At 42.7% G+C, this 19,188-nt stretch overlaps 1 protein-coding gene across 2 annotated transcripts in view; it reads right to left on the bottom strand.

Annotated features, from left to right (window-relative positions):
* STK32C (serine/threonine kinase 32C) overlaps window positions 1–19,188 on the bottom strand; it is a 307,311-nt gene that overhangs the window by 26,635 nt on the left and 261,488 nt on the right. For both annotated transcript variants that reach the window (XM_053311068.1, XM_053311069.1), the window contains exons 3-5: window positions 12,382–12,533; window positions 8,307–8,480; window positions 7,483–7,520 (exon numbers count right to left, since the gene is read on the bottom strand). In XM_053311068.1, coding sequence (XP_053167043.1) covers window positions 7,483–7,520; window positions 8,307–8,480; window positions 12,382–12,533 — 364 coding nt within the window. The remainder of the gene's footprint in view (window positions 1–7,482; window positions 7,521–8,306; window positions 8,481–12,381; window positions 12,534–19,188) is intronic.

Here is a 19,188-nt window from a genome sequence, read left to right as displayed (position 1 = left end):
AAAGGGACATAGGAACACCTCCAGTCAACTCATGAAAAGTACCATTGCAGTGTAGGAGAGAGAGAGAGAGCAATGCCCGGATGAACCATAACTGATTGAAGAGGACAATACATCGCCTTTCCCAACAACACCTCCCTCACGAGAGTGTCAGGCCATGGGGGCTCTAAATAGAGCCAGGTTGCTATGTGCAGGTGAGCGTTGGGGAGGGATACCCTGAAGACTGCTCTCCTTGTCTTGGGGACCCCAGACAGGCTTCTGCAAAACTGAGCCCCTGCCAGCACACCTACCCATGTGTACATGTACACCCTTGCCAGTGCTCCAGAATGTCCCACGGCGGCGGGAGAACAGGGGCTCCCCTCTCCCACGATTCCTCAAGCATGCAGATCTGCATATGCCACACAGAGAGGGACCCAGGATTGTGATTGGGTTCAAAGGTCCATCCCAGTGCTTCCCCCTCCCCTCCCATCCAGGCAATGAGACATGGAGCATCTAGATGTCCCCTGGGTGCATGCACAATTCTGCACAGGGAAGAGAGGTTGGGGGTGGGTGTCTGTTCTTTCTTTCTTTTCTTTTCTATTTTTACAAAGAAAGAGTGGGGAAGTCTGGCCCAGCCACTTCCCCAGGTGTGGGGGTGGGGTTTACAACCCTGGCTTACTCATTAGCAGGGCCAGTGGGATAAGACTTGCTCCAGTTTTTGGAGTTTTAGGGGAAGAATGGCAGTTTATTCCCCAAATAGCAAAGCAAAACCAGTTTGGTGAGAAAGCAGCAAAGCAAGAGGTCCTGACACAGTTCTTTAGTATTGAAGAACTACAAGGTTTTATGTAAAGAAATGGTTACAAACAAATGTGGAAAGGCCTGCAGCTTAATTTCAGCTGTAGCTCATGGCTGAAGAGAGAGACCAAAACAAACAGCCATCTCTGGGGAGACAAAATGGAGACTAACACTGGAAGAACAAAGATGGGAGGAGTCCAGCACTTTTATCCATGACCCTACCCCACCCCCACTGGTCACTATGAGACATTGCAGCTGAGAGTTGATGCTGCCAGGGTCCTAGCTCCAACACTCCTTCTCATCAGCTCGTGCTGCTGTCTCTAAGCCTCAACTTCTCTCTCAAGGTTTTGAAATGATTCCTGGGCAAAGGCTTAGTTAGCACATCTGCTACCATTTGTTCACTTGGACAATACATCAATTTTACAAGTCCCTTTTCTTGTGCATCCCGCACATAATGATATTTGGTTTCAATGTGTTTTGTTCCAAATTTAATATTCTCCATTTGTGAGATCTGGATGCAGCTTTGATTATCCTCAAACATCTCAGCGGGTTTTGTCTGTGTTGAAATCCGACATTAGCTTGTGCAGCCATGCCACCTCTTGATGTGCTTGAGTGGCAGATACATATTCTGCCTTAGTAGATGAGAGAGCAACTATTCATTGCTTGCAGCTACGCCAACTGACTGCTCCACCACCACCAAAGAATACATAACCATGGGTTGACTTCCAGTCTGTTTGATCCTCAGCCCAGTCTGCATCCATATAATCTACTAATTTGAGACCACTACTAGCAGGCAACTTTAATTTTAGATGGATTGCCCCTTTTAGGTACCTGCCTAGTCTCTTTACTGAAATCCAGTCATCTTTGCTGAGTGTGCTTACTTTCCTCCTCAAGGTTCCCACAGATGCAGCGATATGCCCTGGTTTTCTAGGGTTTTTAGCTGTTTGAAAGTTTAATTGGTTTTATTCTGTTTTTATACTTTTGATTTTGATTAACTAGTTTTAATTGTTTTTATCCTTTTGTAAACTGCCCTGAGCCATTTTGGAAGGGCAATATATAAATAGAATGACTGACTGACTGACTGACTGACTGAATAAATAAATATCCAGTCTTGTTATCATAGCTACGTATACAAGTTTTCCCATCGCTGTCCTGTACTCACTGTTGTCTGGCAGAAGCTGACTCTCCTCCTTCTGTTTTAGGTAACCTGTTTCCATAGGTGTGCTCATTTTTTTGGCCTCTGTAAGTCCCAAATACTCTAGTAAATCTTTTTTCTGTTTTTGGTTAAGCAAATAGCTTATGTCCTCTTCTCTCTATATGTGTATCCCAAGATAGTGTGAAACAGGCCCAAGTTCTTTTACTTCTATCTCATTTTCAGGTGCTTAATTATTTCAAGCCTGTTCTCTCTATTTTTGTAACAAATTATCAGATCATCAATGGAAGTAAGTATATAGGTCTATCTGTTGTCTTTGAGCGTTGAGTACAGGCAAGGGTCAGCCTTTCCTTGAATAAATCCTTCATTGACTAGCAACTGATTTAGTTTGACATTCCAGACTCTTGCAGCCTGCTTTAGTCCATAAATACTTTCCTGCAGCTTACATACAAGTTTTTTCTTTAACAAGTCCCACAAATCCTGGAGGCTGCTCCATATACATATCTTCTTTGATGTCTCCATGAAGAAATGCAGTTTTCACGTCTATGTGATCCACTTGCATTTTCTTTGCTGCTGCAATGCTTAGGAGTGTCCTTATTGAGGTGTGTTTTACAATGGGAGCAAATGTTTCTTCATAATCTTCCCCATATATTTGAAAGAGTCCCTTTGCCACCAGTCTCGCTTTGTAACACTGGACATCTCCTTCTGCATTTTGCTTAATTTTAAGAATCCACTTGCAGCACACAGTCTTTCTTCCCTCAGGTAGCTCTGTGAGAGTCCATGTGTTATTTCTGTGCAATTATTCCATTTCTTCTTTCGCAGTTTCCTTCCAGTTTTGTGTTTCAGTTGCAGGTAAGTTATCAATTTCTTTCCATGTGCTTGGTTCTTGAAACCTCTCTCCCTTTGCAATGTAGGAAAGTCTCTTAGATGGAACTCCTTTATTTTGTTGTGTTGAACGCCACACCCTTTGTTCGTCATCAGCATCCTCTTCTGCTGAATCGCTGCCAGGTGTAAAACATACAGTGGATCCTTCCTTTTGGTCATGTTGCCTTGATTCTTTCTCCAACTGAAAATTGGGCTCTAAGTCTGGCAGTTCACCAGTGCCTTGATTCTTGATTCACCAGTTGCCTTGATTCTTGATTCACCAGTTGCCTTGATTCTTTCTCCAACTGAAAATTGGGCTCTAAGTCTGGCAGTTCACCAGTGTTCACCAGTATTCACCAGTGCTTGGTTTTTCATTTTCACTGAAGTATGCTACATTGCATATTTTAATTGTTTCTGTGGCAAGAACTACAATCCTATATCCTTTAAATCCAATGAACAGCCAACAAGTATTCTTTCCTCAGATCTACAGTTGAGTTTGGTCCTTTTGGCTTTTAGTATATAGGTATATACTTTAGATCCAAACACACTTATATGACTCAAAATGGGCTTGTTGCTATGCCATAATTCATGTGGCATTGTTCCCATGGCCTTTATTAGCAATCTGTTTTGCAGGTAAGTAGCAGTCATCACTGCCTCTCCCCAAAATTTAGTAGTCAAAACTGCATCTGCAAGCATGAATCTGGTCATTTCCAAAAGAGGAAGGTTCTTTCTTTCCACCACTCCATTTTGCTCTGGGGTATAAGGAGCAGTCTCTTGGTGTCCAATACCCTCCTCCTTTAGGAATCTTATGACAGTGTATTCGCCACTATTGTCAGTGCAGAGGATCTGTGGCTTTCTCCCAAACTTGTTGCTCACTCTTGCAACATATTCTTTTAGCCTTTCTAGTACTTGTCTCTTTTCACTTAACAGGTGTGTATCTAGAATAGTCATCAATGAAAGTAACACATTTATTCTCTCTTGATGTATAAACCTGCATAGGTTCACAAACATCACTATGAATCAGATCCAAAGGTTGCTGTGTTTCTCTTTCTTTGCATGGAAGAAAAGCAGGCCGGGTTGCCTTTGCTCTTATACAGCATGTACACTTAGATTCAGTGCTGGAGGGCCTATTTTTAGACCCTTTACCAAATCCAACATTTTAGCCTGACATATCATTTTGGCATCTCGCCGCACCGTCTGTGCCACAATATAAAGACATCCTTTGTGTGTGCATTCCTTCACAGTTTTGGTCTTTTCAGTCATGCATTCTACTTCCAGCGATCCATTCTTTTGTAAAGCTGCTTTCATAAGCAATTCCTGTTTATGAGTAACGAAACAGTGCCTTCCTTTAAATTTTACTTTGTAGCTCCTTTCTGTAGCAAATTTTACAGACATCAGACTTGTTTCTAGAGCAGGCACATACAAAGCTTCTTCAATTGTTAATCCAGTAGTTTCTCCTTTCTCCAGTTTGCAGAGCAACTGTGCAGATCCTTTCCCTTCAGCATACATCAGTTTTCCATGTGCCAAATATATTGGGATTTTACAACCTGTATCTATCTGAGTTTATAAATCTCTCCCTTTCTCTAATCAGGTTGCTTGTAGCACCTGAGTCAATGCAGATGCCACTGCTGCATTTCTTAGACTTAGCTTTCCAAACAGGAAGAGCCCCTGGTGGCGCAGTGGTAAAACTGCCGCCCTGTAACCAGAAGGTTACAAGTTCGATCCTGACCAGGGGCTCAAGGTTGACTCAGCCTTCCATCCTTCCGAGGTCGGTAAAATGAGTACCCAGAATGTTGGGGGCAATATGCTAAATCCTTGTAAACCGCTTAGAGAGCTCTGGCTATAAAGCGGTATATAAATGTAAGTGCTATTGCTATTTATCTGTCTTTGCAAGGCATATCATTTGCTTATTAGCAATTCAGCCCTGATTGCTTGTAAGTTCTGTACTCTGTGTATCCAGATGACTCACTCTCTTTGCAGACAAAAGGCAAGCAAAACAATGTAGTAAAGTCTTTATTCTTGGGACACTTATTCTGCAAGTGTTTGGGGCTTCCACAAATAAAGCATTTCTTATTTATTTGCAAGGCTCTAATTGCATTTCCTTCATTTGGTTGCCTATCATCCCTTCTGCACAAATCAAAGTCCTCTAGATGGTTAATTACAAGTTGTAAGTCTGCATCCTCCTTGACTTCCAAGGCACTAGTCACAATATCAAAGCTACGTGGCAAACTATTCAACAGCAATCCTATCAAAACTGCATCTGCATGATTACTTCTTGAGCTTGCAGTTGCCTAGCTATTTCTAATATTTCATTTATGTGCTTGTACAGAGTTTTTCCTTCTCTAAGTCTTTTATTGCTCAGTTTTCTTACTAGATGCACTTTGTAAACCACAGACTTCTTTTTATATGAACCCTTCAGAGTTTCCCACATATGTTTTGCATTTCTTTTGTCTCTTAGATGCACTAAGATTGGGTCACTCACCAACAAGCAAATCATTCCTGATGCCTTGTCATCTTCTCTGTCCCATTCTTTCTGCTCCTTTCCTGCATCTGCAGGATGCTGGGTGTGCAGAACTCTGCCAAGTCCATGACTCTTGTGGAGCATCTCCATCTTGAAAGACCGGAGCTCGTACTCAGGACCTTGCAACTTTTCAATCATCTGGAATCCTTGTGCTGCCTCCATTTTCAAAGCTTTCCTTTTTGCTTTGCTTTTTATTTAACTCTCTAGGATTTTCTCTTTTTATTTACTTTTTATTTTATTTAATTTATTTTTATTCGGGGCCCATAACCCTTTGTAGGGGAAGAATGGCAGTTCAGTCCCCAAACAGTAGAGCAAAACCAGTTTGATGAGAAAGCAGCAAAGAAAGGAGTCTTGAGACAGTTCTTTAGGATTGAAGAACAAGGATTTGTTTAAAGAAAAGGTTACAAACAAATGTGAAAAAACATGCAGCTTAATTTCAGCTGTAGCTCATGGCTGAAGAGAGAGACCAAAACAAATGGCCATCTCTGGAGAGACAAAATGGAGACTAACACTAGAAGAACAAAGAGGGGAGGAGTCCAGCACTTTGATCCATGACCCTAACCCCGCCCCCCAGTGGTCACTATGAGACACGGCAGCTGAGAGCTGATGCTGTCAGGGTCCTAGCGAGGTAATTGAGACCCCCCTCTTTTTAGCAGAATGAGTTGGGGAGACACTAAAGTGAGGCCCCCACTAAAGTGAGGCCCCCTTGGGTTCCTTAATTGGGCTGGCTATTCTTGTGAGCTTGAGGTATGCGGGTGGGAATTTGCCATTTTATGAGTGAAACCAGTCTATGTCCCCAGAAGACTGGTCCTCTCATGAGACAGCAAGCTGCCAGACAGAAGGAATTTGCTTGGGTCTGGATGGGCTTCTTCACCAGGGTCACCCTTCCTGACATCTTCCCAGGTTATGGTGGGACAGACCCCCCAGCATCCTTTGCCTCCCCCATCTGTATAACTCATTCTAGCAAATGTGGGGTTTCCCCCCCCTCCTGCACTGAAAGCAGGATTCCATCTGCCCCCCCCCCCCCGGGTCCCCAATCTCCGAGAATTTGAGTTTGTGTGGTGCTTTCAGTGTGGTTGTCTACTCTGGCGGTGGCGGCATTGCCATGGCTTGCAGAAGTGGCACTGGCATTGCAGGGCATTTAAAGGACTTTCAATGCCCTTTCCTTGCTGAGGGCAGGCGAAAATGCATGATCATGCTCGGCACGCCTATTCTAGATTGCAGCCAATCACAGTTGCCCTGGTGACGTAATGACACTTTGCTCACAGTCTGGCCGTGGAACTGGCTGGGAGGCTGAGCAGCAGGGAGGAGCTCCCCTCTCCTTCAACTACAGTTTTGCTGGCTGCAGTTTGTTGAGCATCTGTGGTGCAAACTGAAGTTAGGAATTGTAACCCTGGCCATGATTCACTGTGGTTATCCTGTTTGTCTGATGGTAGCTGATGGAGCTGAAACTCCCAAGGCCTTCCTACATAGCTGCTGAGGAAGCATTCAAACATGCAGACTGAATGGTAAATCCCGGGAGTGGGAGGGAAAGGTATGTTTCAGTTCTCAACAGCTCAAACGCTGGATGTATATATGGACTGCCATAAGAAAGCGAGCTTCCCCAACAAATGATGGAAAAGTATGGAGCCCTCTGCATTGGTAAAGTGAAGAGGAAAGCCTCTGCTTCTATGGAGGTCTATATGTATATCAAGGCTCAGCAGAAGGCCGCAATCCTGCTTTACTCCTGGCTTATCTCTCAGAAATTCAAGTATAACACCAGCCCTTAATTCTTACCTCTGTCTGAGAAGGTATCAGATATTCAACAAGAGAAATGTGTGAATATGCCCTTTGTAGAAGGTACCTATATCAGCAAAGGACAATGAGTACCCAATAATGCTTCAATTTTAATTGCTTTTGCATAAAGCAGCACTTATCAAAACGTTTCCAGAAGTAATAGTAGCTAGCAATAAATGTCAATTACGACTAATTCGTCACTGAAATAAGTCTAGGCAGCTGATAAACAGAATCCACTCACTTTTGAATCCCTTAACCTTGTGCACATCATTCATAACCACAACAATTGAAATATAAAATTGAAACATGTAAATGACTGCACAAGAGACAAAGCACTGTGGGAAAAAAGGCTATTCAGATATAAAGGTAGTAGACATAATTAGCATTTTTCCCTTACCTTGCTCATCAAGGAGAATATTGTCTGGTTTCACGTCTCTGCAAAGAAGAAACAAGCCTTAATATAGGAGTTATTCTTTTATGGAAAAGGCAACTGTTTCTTATGACTGTGTAATCATATAGTGCAAAATGCCCCAGGAAGCCATTAAATAGCAGTTTTTCGATTACAGAAATATTATCCATTAAAATAGTAGTGTGAAACTCACATAATCTTCAGTTGAAAGCAATACTTTGAAACGTGCTTGCTGTACAAAAGAATGTCATGTTCTAAACAGGTTTTCAGCAAGATCTACTTCTCATGCGAGCAATCAAAATCTTGTTTACTCACAAGTAATCCCATTGAGTTAAATGGGGCTTACTCCCTAATAAGTGTGTTTAGGATTGTAGTCTTAGCACTGAAATAAAGTTGATGAAAATCTACTCATGGTAACAGAGCATCTTCAAATTTTATCAATGGAAAAAAAAAACTTATCTATGAGGTTTTAGCAGCATCTGATGCTCCTTTTCATATGCACCACTACCCAAAACTCCTGGTACTCTGATAGCCAGGGATAAATACAGCCAGACAGGAACTGCAGTGACTTAAGGGAAAGGTCACTTAACGGTGACTTTTCCCTGTCATAAATGATCTCATTATCTCATGCTAGGAATGGAGTGTAAATGTTTAATGTTTGCTGCATTTACTGTATTAAGTTCAGTTTCATCACTGAAATTCTACATAGCTGAAAACAGCTCAAATACTGTCCCTGATGAACCTGAATCCAAATGGGTTTGTTTAATATGTGCCGGTTCTCAACAGCTGGGAGTAACAGATTGCATTGTTACCTGTGAATAATATGCTGACTGCGTAAATAATCCAAGGCTGATGCCATCTCACAAATGTAGAGCTTCACTGTTTCCTCAGTAAATTGCACATTTTGCTGGAGATGATAACGTAGATCACCCCCCAGAAGTAAATCCACCACCATAAACATATCTTCTTCATCCTGAAATGAGTACCTGTGGAAAATCATCAAAGGTCAATAAACTGTGAGATGCTAATCAAATCTCATAGATGATGTTACCAAATGAAAGAACTGTTATTTCTCCATTCCTTTCCTATGGGTGGGTTCAGACATTATGTGGAACCATAATGAAATCTCAGCTCCATGCAACATCTCTTAACCTCAGGATGTGCTCCCTACCCCCTTCTGCCTGTGTGAGAGTCTGAATTCTGCATTCAGTTGTATTTAGAAACCAACCAAGATCAGTCAAGCTGTCCCCAGCTGATCTTGGTTTATTATAACTTGAACCAAATGCTTGAACCAAAGTCCACTTCAAATTCAGATCACAGTTTGTTTCAAGCACTTTGGTTAGCATAAACCAATTAAAATTCAGCTTTGGTTCCATATGGTATCTGAACCTGTGCCAGCTAGGTGGCATACTGGTGAGCTGGGACATTGATAAGGATAATAAATAATGCATCCACAACACAAATTTGAGTTGCTCACAGCACTCATTTTCTTGTGGGATGAGTATCCCCACTCCTAAATACTTACAATCCAGTCACAATTAAAGGTAAAGGTTTTTTTTAGTTTATCTTCTACTGTTTTGCACCTGTGGGGGTTGGCATTGCTCAAAGGCATCTCTTCTGTAATTTACAGAAGGGTGACTCAGCAACTTTTCTTCACATAGAAGCTGGGGGGACTCCCCCTGGTCAAGGGCAGAGCATGCACCTGTGTCATGCAAATAGGGTGCCCTTCAGAAAATCAAATGCTGAGAAACATGAGGGGGTTTGTAGACTAGTCCCAGGCTGTTTGCAAGTGAGAAAAACAACAACTCTTGAAGAACATGTTGTATCCTTTTCAGGATTTCTTTGCATTTCTCCTGGGGCTCTTGTGCCTCATCTGGCTTCAGTTCAGTTCATGTCATGTATGTTTTTATTTGGCATATGGATTATCTTGTCTTGAGTGGTGGGGTTAGGGGATATTTATCTTGATCCAATCCTCCTGGCCTAACCAACACCCTGGCTGGCTGACAGATGGGTAAAGCCAAGCATGGTGTAGTGGTGGGATGCTTCCTGCCACTGAACCTGCATATGGTTCAGTGGCAAGAAAATGATACACTTGGCATTCTGCAAAAAGAGCAAAGTAGTGTGTTGTATGACTGCCCAGACAACACATTGCCTTTCCCTGCCCCACCCACCCCCTGCCACTAAAGTTCCCAAGCAGTAACATGAAAACGCACATGGACAAAGTAATGCAGAACAAATCAGACCCATAAAAGACAACATTTCTCAAGGGCCATTTCATCCTGGTGCACTGCTACATAGCAGTCCAGGCACCAGAGAGAGGAAGGAGGGAAAGACTTCCTTGTTTCTGTGGCCGGAATGCTGTTGCTGCCCACTGTGGCCCAGCCAGGAAATGGGAGGCAGCATCTGGGCTGAACAGATGGGATAAAGGGAATGTTTGGCTTCAAAGGAAACACACACTTCACTTGGCTTTGGGTCAGAAATAAGCTAAACTTGGGAAGTTATTGTTCAGTTTATCTCTGAGTCAAAGTCAAGTTTCTGGCCCCCAAAACCACTTTTTAGGAAGTGATTGATTGATTGATTAAGTGGTGCATTCATTGCTGTTGTAATCGAGTCCATCCACCTTGCTGCTGGTTGTCCTCTTCTTCTCATTCCTTCAACATTCGCTCCTCAGACTCCATTACTGTTTTTAGAAAGCTGGTTAAATCTTGGCTTTTTATCCAGGCCTTTACATGATTGTTTTATTGCTGCTTCTCTGTGTTTTTATCCATGTATAGTTTTTTTTATATTATATATTTTAATATTGGATTGTTTTTATATTTTTTAGCTAAATACTTTTAATTCATTTTTATTATGTGTTTTAACTTTTGTAAACCGCCTTGGGGTTGTTGTTTTTAGCGAAAGGGGGTATAGAAATCTAACAATCAATCAATCAATAAATAAGTAAATAAGTAAGTAAGTAAATAAATAAATACTTTCCCCAGCATTATGGACTTCTCAAGTTTTCACATAATGTGTCCAAAGTATGATACTTTGAGCCTGGTCATTTGTGCCTCAAGTGAAAATTCTAGATTGATTTGTTCTATGATCCATTCGTTTATTTTCCTGGCTGTCCATGGTATCCTCAAAAGTCTTCTCCAGCACCAAAGTTCAAAGCGTCAATACTTTTTCTGTCTTGCTTCTTCAAAGTCCAGCTTTCGCATCCAGAGAGGGCCATGGGGGAAAAACATTGTCTGAAGTAGCTTGGCTTATTTCTGAGCCACAGCCAATCAAGCCAAAGGTGGCTCGCCTACTTCTACTAATTATTCCTTGCTCCGCCCATGTCTCATATTTATTTATTTATTGTTAAATTTATATCCCGCCTTTCATTAAGAAAATCCCAAGGTGGCTCACAATAAAATTTAAAAACAAGATTATAAAAAAGACACATCAAAATATTGAGCTGCTCTCTAAAAACTGCAATGGAGTTGTCGCAGCCAGCAACTTCACCATCAAGGCACTCTAATCCCAAAAAGATGCTCTGTGTTGTTGGGTCTCCCTTGTAACTATTTGTGCCTCTATATTTGTATGGAAGAACTCTCAGGCCAGCCCTAGGCTAGTTACCACCCCAAGACTTCTGAGAAGGAAGCAGCAGGTCACAAGAGCTCCAGCTAACACAATCATGCCAATGAGTTATTCACACTGATGGCACTGGTTTCCCTTTGATAATTAAATGAGACAGCCTGATTGATATTCCAGTACATTATTGATTATGCCTGGAAAAAATGAGTGTGTGTCTGTCATATTACGGGGGCCATGTGACTGTGCCAGATACAGAAACAGAGATTAAGCAAGCAAGATAAAATTAACAGGGACAGCTGCTCCTTGCTAGATATCAAACTTAGGAGGGTGGGAAGTTCATCTATTCAGAACTACAAAGCAGAATGACAGAACTCACAACGGACAAAAATAACAGGGTCAACAAAAGAAGTCTTAAAATGTGCCCCCTACGCAGAACATATACATATTGAGATAGGATTGGGGGTGTGTGTGTGCTAGGTGCTATTTGTTTTTTTAAATGGAAGCTCTACAAAATGTTGTCATTTTGTTTTGTTGCATTTTTAAAAATTGTGTTTGGTTTCATTTTATGCTTTGTCAACTGCTTTGTGCTGCAAACTGCAGAAAAATTGGGATATACCTTTCTGAAAAATTAATTAAATATTGAAGGTGCACAGTTATTATTATTATTTTGGAGGTACACATACAGTCCTACTGCCATCCCCTACTGGGTACCTCAGCATCTTTTCAAGGATAGGCTGCTCCACCATCTCACTGCCAGAGGCTGAGATCAAGGCAAAGGGAAGATTGGCCCAAGAAACAGCAACATCCTAAGATTCCTAAGTAGGACTCCTAAGGGTCCTAAGCAAGTCCTACACGAAGCTGTCAGGACTCAACCAGGATTCATTGTAAGGCCTGAGATAAATCTGAGTGGATGGTCACATCTTTCCTTCTTCTGTTAGCAAATGCCTGCAGCTTTCTTTCTCTCCAGGACCTGTGATATCAATATTCAACGATTTACCCTCCCCTGCCAACTATGGTTTTAGACCTCTAAGAGTTGCTTCATCATAGCAGCTGGATTCTACTGCAGTTTCTCATAATAAATGTGAAGGGCAGATGTGCATTCTTGAGACAACTATTGCTACATCGTAGTGGCCAGTGAGACTGTGGGAGCCATTTGAGTGGTCAGTATGGCAAGTTTTCCAAACAAGTCACTTCATGCTACTGCATCTCAAACTCAGCCCTGCCAGAATTTAGACACTGGCCTTAGACAAATGTGAGCTTTGCAATAGGTAGAATAGAAGTCCATAAAAATGATTCATTATAACAGAAAAAGGAAAAAAAGATACTCACCAGAGATTCACCAAGAAGACATGCTCAATTTCCTGCAGGATCTCAAGTTCTCTAAACACATTCCGAACTTCATCTCTTTCAATGCACTGCTGTTTGTTCATATACTTCATGGCATACATCTTCTCCGTGTCTCTTTTTTGTACAATGCAGACCTTAAGGTAAAGAAAACAAAACAAAAAAGTTGTATTAGACTTGAACGTTGCTATTGGGAGTTTTAGGAATCCAGCTGTTACAGTGTCATTCAGAAATTAAGTCAGTTCTCATTATCACAGTAGTGTGTGGTAGCGCCTGAATTTGCAGCTTATGTCAGCTGCCTGCCTGCATCGTCAGATAGGTGCAACTGCCTCCATGCAACAAAATTAGGTTTTTAGCATGCTACTGCAAACCAACCCATGAATGTAAGTTCTTAATGGTGGTGAAAAATGCCAATTTTGTAGATGCCAGAGGCTGCTCACAGCCAGTTGACCACAGGCAAGGGGTCAATAAGCAGCAATGTCAAGTAGCCACCTTACACCTCATTGTCATAAGAATCATCCCTAAGTGCTCAATGGCAGCAGCTACTTGGCAATCCAGTTAACCTCTAAGGAAGTTGGTGCTTCAAGGACCTTGCCAAATCAAGCGCATCATCACTCAGGAACCTGTAAACATAAACCAAAGTTCTGAAGAAAAGTGAATTCAAAATGTATTCTTTGTCAGAAATTTGAACACCCTTTTTAAAAAATCAGTGAGCATCTTCGATTTCATGCGAATACCTAGCCATGCTGAAGAGGAGTTTGAGATGTTGGAATCCATGATTACCATCTGCAAGATGGTAATCATCACCTCAGTTTGCCTCTTTCATCATGAGGCGAACTGAGGTGATGGCTTCAGGCATGAGTGCACCATGGGGCAGTTCCCCCATCACAGGCATCACCTCGGCCTGCCACTGCACCCCCTTTCTGCAACTGTTGCTGCCACTGCACCCCCTTTCTGCTGCCACTGCCCCTTTTCTATCTTTTCTCCCCCCTCCCTCTACCTAGGGTATGCTCTGTCTGATTTTATCACAGCCTCACCTAGGGCGCCAGAGCATGCTGCCACTGCCCCTGTGCCCTCTCATGTCCCCCTTGTGCTTTGCCTACCTGTCAGTCAACCACTCACTGCCCCTATGGCTTTGCTCCAAGGTCTCTTCTCACTGCACTGTGGCTGCTACAGTAGTGATTGCTACTGCCTCACTCACTTGCCTGCCCATCACTCTTTGGCATCCACTGCCTCCCCTATGTCCACTTCATCTCTGCTGGGGAGGCAATGGCAGTCAGAAAGCAATGAACACGAGCGGGTAGGCCAGCTAGCCTGACTCTTTCAGTACAAGAAACAATCAGATTGCATCCCACTTCCACTTGGCTTGAGTATCATAAAGTCTTGTGGTGGGAAGGTATACACAAGACCATGGATGGCTTTCAGGTGTACCAGTCTGTACAAACCATAGAGAGCTTACGGGCACTGCCACTTCAAATATATTGGGTGTGACAACTTGATACTCTACATGGAAGAAGTACAGAATATGGCTACCGCCTACTCCAGCTCCATTTCCTGAGAGGCAATACTGGTGTCATACCTGGAGCTTCCAATGTTATTGGAACTGTGGAAGAAAGAGACAGTCTACAGTGATTCCCATGTGACAGGTGACATTGGACAGGGGTCCTTCATACACTGGGAAGCTGTACGAGTCATTGAATGCAAGCCACCACCCAAGCAGCATGTCCACACAACCTCCAGTCATCTGAATCAGGATGGCACAGGAGGGGTGCACCAGTCTCAGAAAAGATTGTGCTAAAAGACAGGGTGGTGGGTTGCCCCTTGCATCTGGCAGCCCCTCTGCATGAAGCACTTCCTCATCCAGTAGCAGGTTCTTTTTAAAGGGGTACTGATAATGGCATGTACTGAACTACACACATACATCAGCCTTCGTGTTACCACACAACCTCTGGAGTTCATCAAGCTGAAATGTTTGTTCCTATTAGCCAATTAATTTCATTACAATCCAGGCAACTGGAGTCAAGATGTGCTGCCCTTGAAATGCTTTTCCCAGCAACAGACCTGAAGCCAGCAGTTGTTAGTAGCAGGAGGTTAATTATCTGTTGTTGTTTTTGCCCTGTGCCGAGTACTGCAAAATTGGTGGGTTCTAATTATTATATTTCTTAACAAATGTTTTATTTTTGACTTGTGTTTTATGTCTTCCGAGGCCTCCCCTGAGCACCAAAGAAACACTTAATTACAAGGTAACTATTTGGAGAGGGATTGATACAAATTCCATATCTGGCACAATTACATCCATCTTCTTTTAATTAGCAGATGTGCTTATGCTTTTGAGGCAGTGCACGCATCTAAGAAATTAATCTGACAGTTCATCCATACAAATTCTTCATCAAGAACAGCAGGCTGAGCATGACCTCTAGGAGATTTCAGACGAGTTGTTAGAAAACACTTGTATGCCATCTGAAGCAAACAATCAGAATGAGCTTTGAATGGTCAGGGCAAGGCAGGGCAGGGCAGGGACTGCAACCTTTCCTGGCTAACAACACACTGCAAATTGCTAATGGCATACAGTATAATGGAAATCACCATGGACATGTTAGAAGTAAAAGCACAACTCTAATAGGCAGTTATCATGTACTGTGTAAGAACATTCCAATTAGAAGGTCACAAACTGAAACACAAGAACTATTATTGCTTGTTTGCTAATACTCCTCCCATTACACAACATTGGCTGTGTTTATACAGCCATGGCGATCTTGATTAAAGAGTTAACCAGGATTGCTGAGCCCTGCAGAGCGGATTGGGAAAACCCAGAATTTATGGGCAATCCTGATCAAACCGTTATAGTTAGCCGACATTTAACTGGGATAGATAACCAGGATCAGATCTTGGTTAACCTGGTTAAATGCAGGTTAACCACTGTGGTTTGTCCAGAATTGTCCAGAAATTCTGGGTTCTCACAATTAGCTGTGCAGGCTCAGCAATCCTGGTTAACTTTAACCAAGGATACCATGACTGTGTGAATGCAGCCATTGTTTATGGACATGGATGGGTGGGTGGATAGATATGTAGAGAAGTATTGCATTTTACTTCGTTGCAATGCTCACAGCTTTAAAAATGTGTGACTCCAAATGCCATGTTACCCAGAAGTCTTGTTTGTGCAAAGCCTCCACCTCAAGGAAGATGAGAGAGGTTCCTGTGCAAGGGATCATTGTGAAGGGGAGCCTTGCTCATACAGTCTTGGAAGGGAAAGCAAAGGATCTAGGGTGGCTACCTCCGCCCCAAACATATTCTCTCCTGCTCACCACCTCTCTCCATTTTTGCACATCCACGCCTCTCTTTCTCCTTTTTTCCCTCCCTAACCCATACACCACCTCTCCCTTTTTCTTTCCTAGCTCTTTCTTCCTTGTCACAGGGGCTGTTTAAGGTTCAGCTTCACTACCACAAGTGCAATGCAGTGTGAGATGTTGGGGGTGGGGGGAATGAACAGACCCTTCCTGTAGTTCGTATCCATGGCAACTAGAAATGAAACCTCCCTTTTTGTTGTTGTAAGCTGCACTGGGTGCTCTGTGAATTGTGTTCTTGGTGCCCTGAGAAGGCAATGTATAACCATTTCAGCCAATCAATCAGAGGCAGTGGCTGACATCCAGACTAAGTCAGTCAATAGTACTGCTCAGAAGTTTCTCTATGGGATTACTTAATTTCAACAGGATTTCTATTGAGCACTTTAGTCAGCATGTCAGCCAGTATATCATCCATTACCAGAAACTAAGAAGAGAGAATGGGGCTAATCCCACGATCACACAAGGGCAGAAGGGAGGGGAAGGCAGGGTTAAGCCCCCAGATGATCTCTCTTGGCCCCTGCAGCACGCAAGCCACAGAGTTTGCAGCATGGATCAACAGAGGCTGGGACCCATTATACTGGCCTCCGAGTATTCCACATTGCACCGCGTGCTAAGGGCAGTGCACTGGGGGATTCCCCCAGGGGATGGGCACTCTAGGTGCCCATCTCTGTTTCGGCATCTCTGTTTCACACAGTCCTGGCAGCCAGGCACCCTTAACCTTGGAGTCAGGCTTGGGTGCTGGGTTTGGCCTCTCAGCACCACCAGGATCTGCATGGATCCCAGAGATTCTCACTGGCAGCCAAGCCCAGGCTTGGCTGCTCATGAGAACAGCCTCAATGACTATCATGCCATGGTTTTGAGTTTCTCCAGCGTATCTAACTGACCACTGCTGGAGATACAGTAGTGGATTAGGTGACTCTTTGGTCTGACTGTATATGGCATATGGCAATTGTTTGGTTCCTATCAAATCACTAGTCGTAATTTCTATGTATTTCTTTCCACACTGTTAGTCTTTGCAATGGAATTTCCTTACATTTATCGGGAAATATAATCAGCAGGTTGCTGTTATTGTGATTATTACTTGCATTTCAGTCCTGCTGTTTCTCCAAGGGTGGTTTACAAGTTTCTACACACGCATGCACACATTCTCTCTCTCTCTCTCTCTCTCTCTCTCTCTCTCTCTCTCTCTCTCTCTCTCACACACACACACACACACACACACACACATCCATTTTCACACTGCAACCTATTTATCTAAACTGAATAATCTTTCTCAAAAAACTATTTTTTAATTTTTAAACAAAATAGAGCAATGCCAATAGTACTGCACAATATAAGAATACAATGCAATACATCCATATAAATAATTTATCCCCAAAAGCTTTTCAGCATAATAACAAAGAGGGCCTACAAAATAACTTTATTACAAACAGAAGCAATAGCTGACATGCAGACTAACACAGGGCTGGTGCAGCAGGGCTGATATGCTGATTATCTCTGCGTCATCATGTGAGATCTCCCCTTCCCTTGAAGCCCACTGTGCCTCCTTGAAAACATTTCCCTGAGGGCTGCACATCCCTTAGAGACTTATCTGTGAAAGTGAACAGGACTTTTGGAGGAAGGGGAGAGAAGTGAACATTGCTCTCTCCACCCTTCCATGCGTACTGGGCTGCTGAACAAGCCATTACTGCAGTTCCTTTCCAGCCTCTCTGCATTTTAGTCATTAAGTAATGCTACCGCTGGTTTCAACTGCACACCATTTCCAGTTATGTCTTTTATGTATTGTAAAACCCTTTGCCAAAATGGACATATCAAAGGACAAGCCCACCACATATTATTATTATTATTATTATTTCTTGTTTACACAGTCAGACAGGTGTTATTGACTGATTTGTTTTATCCAGACATCGAGTCCTTTCCAAGGACCTGGGATGGCTGAATTTTATCATCAATACTGTTGGTTATTATAGATATCGTCGCAGAATATGGGCTGTTCCCAGTAAAGCTGCTTTTTGTAATTGGCTGATGGTGATTTCTGTGGCCCCTATGGTGTTGAGGTGCTCTTCAAGGTCTTTTGGGACTACACCCAGGGCGCCAATTACCACTGGGATTATTTTGGTCTTTTTCTGCCACAGCCTTTCAATTTCAATTTGTAGATCTTTGTATTTTGTGATTTTTTCTTTTTCTTTTTCTTCTATTCTTCTATATTATTATTATTATTATTATTATTATTATTATTATTATTATTATTATTAAATATTAATTTGATTTCTATAACACCCTTCCAAAAATGGCTCAGGGCAGTTTACAAAGAGAAATAACAAACAAATAAATAAGATGGCTCCCTGTCCCCAAAGGGCTCACATTCTAAAAAGAAACACAAGATAGACACCAGCAACAGTCACTGGAAGTACTGTGCTGGGTGTGGATAGGGCCAGTTACTCTCCCCCTGCTAAATAAAGAGAATCACCACGTTAAAAAGGTGCCTCTTTGCCCAGTTAGCAGGGGCATATGCTAATTAGTGCCTGTTCTAGCACAGTTTCTCCACCATAAAGGAGATTTGAAGGGTCTAAATGGGACACATATAGTGGTGCTCTATACTCCTGCAATATTACTTCATGAGAAAGTTCTTTAATATGAAAGGAAGTTGCCTCCCCTAACTTTTAGGGATCCAGTTCACCATATTCATGACCAATTCCCTCCATTATTCGTATATTTATGCTTTTTCTGATCCAGCAACCTTTTTTTTTTTTTAAACAATACTCTTTGAGGCTTTTCTCATGAGCAGCCAAGTCTGGGCTTGGCTGTCTATGGGAACTGCTAGGACCCGCATGGATCCTGGCAGTGTCGTGGCACGAAACCCAGTGCCGAAGCCCATTTCTTAGCCAAGGTTAGGATGCAAATGCGCCCTTAACTCTACTGAAGGGATTGTGTGTCAGCACGAGACAGGTGACAGGTGCCTAGAGCGCTGACACAGAGACAGATGCCTAGACACAGAGACAGGTGCCTAGAGCGCTGACACAGAGACAGATGCCTAGAGTGCCTGTTCCCTGAGGGAATCCTCCAGTGCATTGCGCTCGGCACACAGTGCACTTAGGATATTGGAGGCCAGGATAACGAGTCCCAGCCTCAGAACGATCTGCCGTGCTTTGTGCTGCATGGAGCAGTGCTGATTGTGTGGGAGCATACTCTGCATATCCATCAAGGACAGGATGATCATCTGTGGGGGAAGGAAAAATTTACAAAGCCTTCCCCTTGCCCGCCAACCTGGTAGGTTGTGTGAATGGCCCCTTCATGTTCCACTTATTAAATTTTCAAAGATTGTTTTGTTCCTTCTATCTCTGTTAAAATGTTGATCTTTAAAAAAAAAGTGTCGAACCTGGAAATATTGAAACCAGGGCAAGCTTTGACTTCCCATTTTATCCATTAATTCCTTCCTTGATCACGT

This window comes from Hemicordylus capensis, chromosome 3, assembly GCF_027244095.1.
Source record: "Hemicordylus capensis ecotype Gifberg chromosome 3, rHemCap1.1.pri, whole genome shotgun sequence".
Taxonomy (NCBI): Eukaryota; Metazoa; Chordata; class Lepidosauria; order Squamata; family Cordylidae; genus Hemicordylus; species Hemicordylus capensis.
This window is presented reverse-complemented; position numbering and strand designations above follow the sequence as displayed.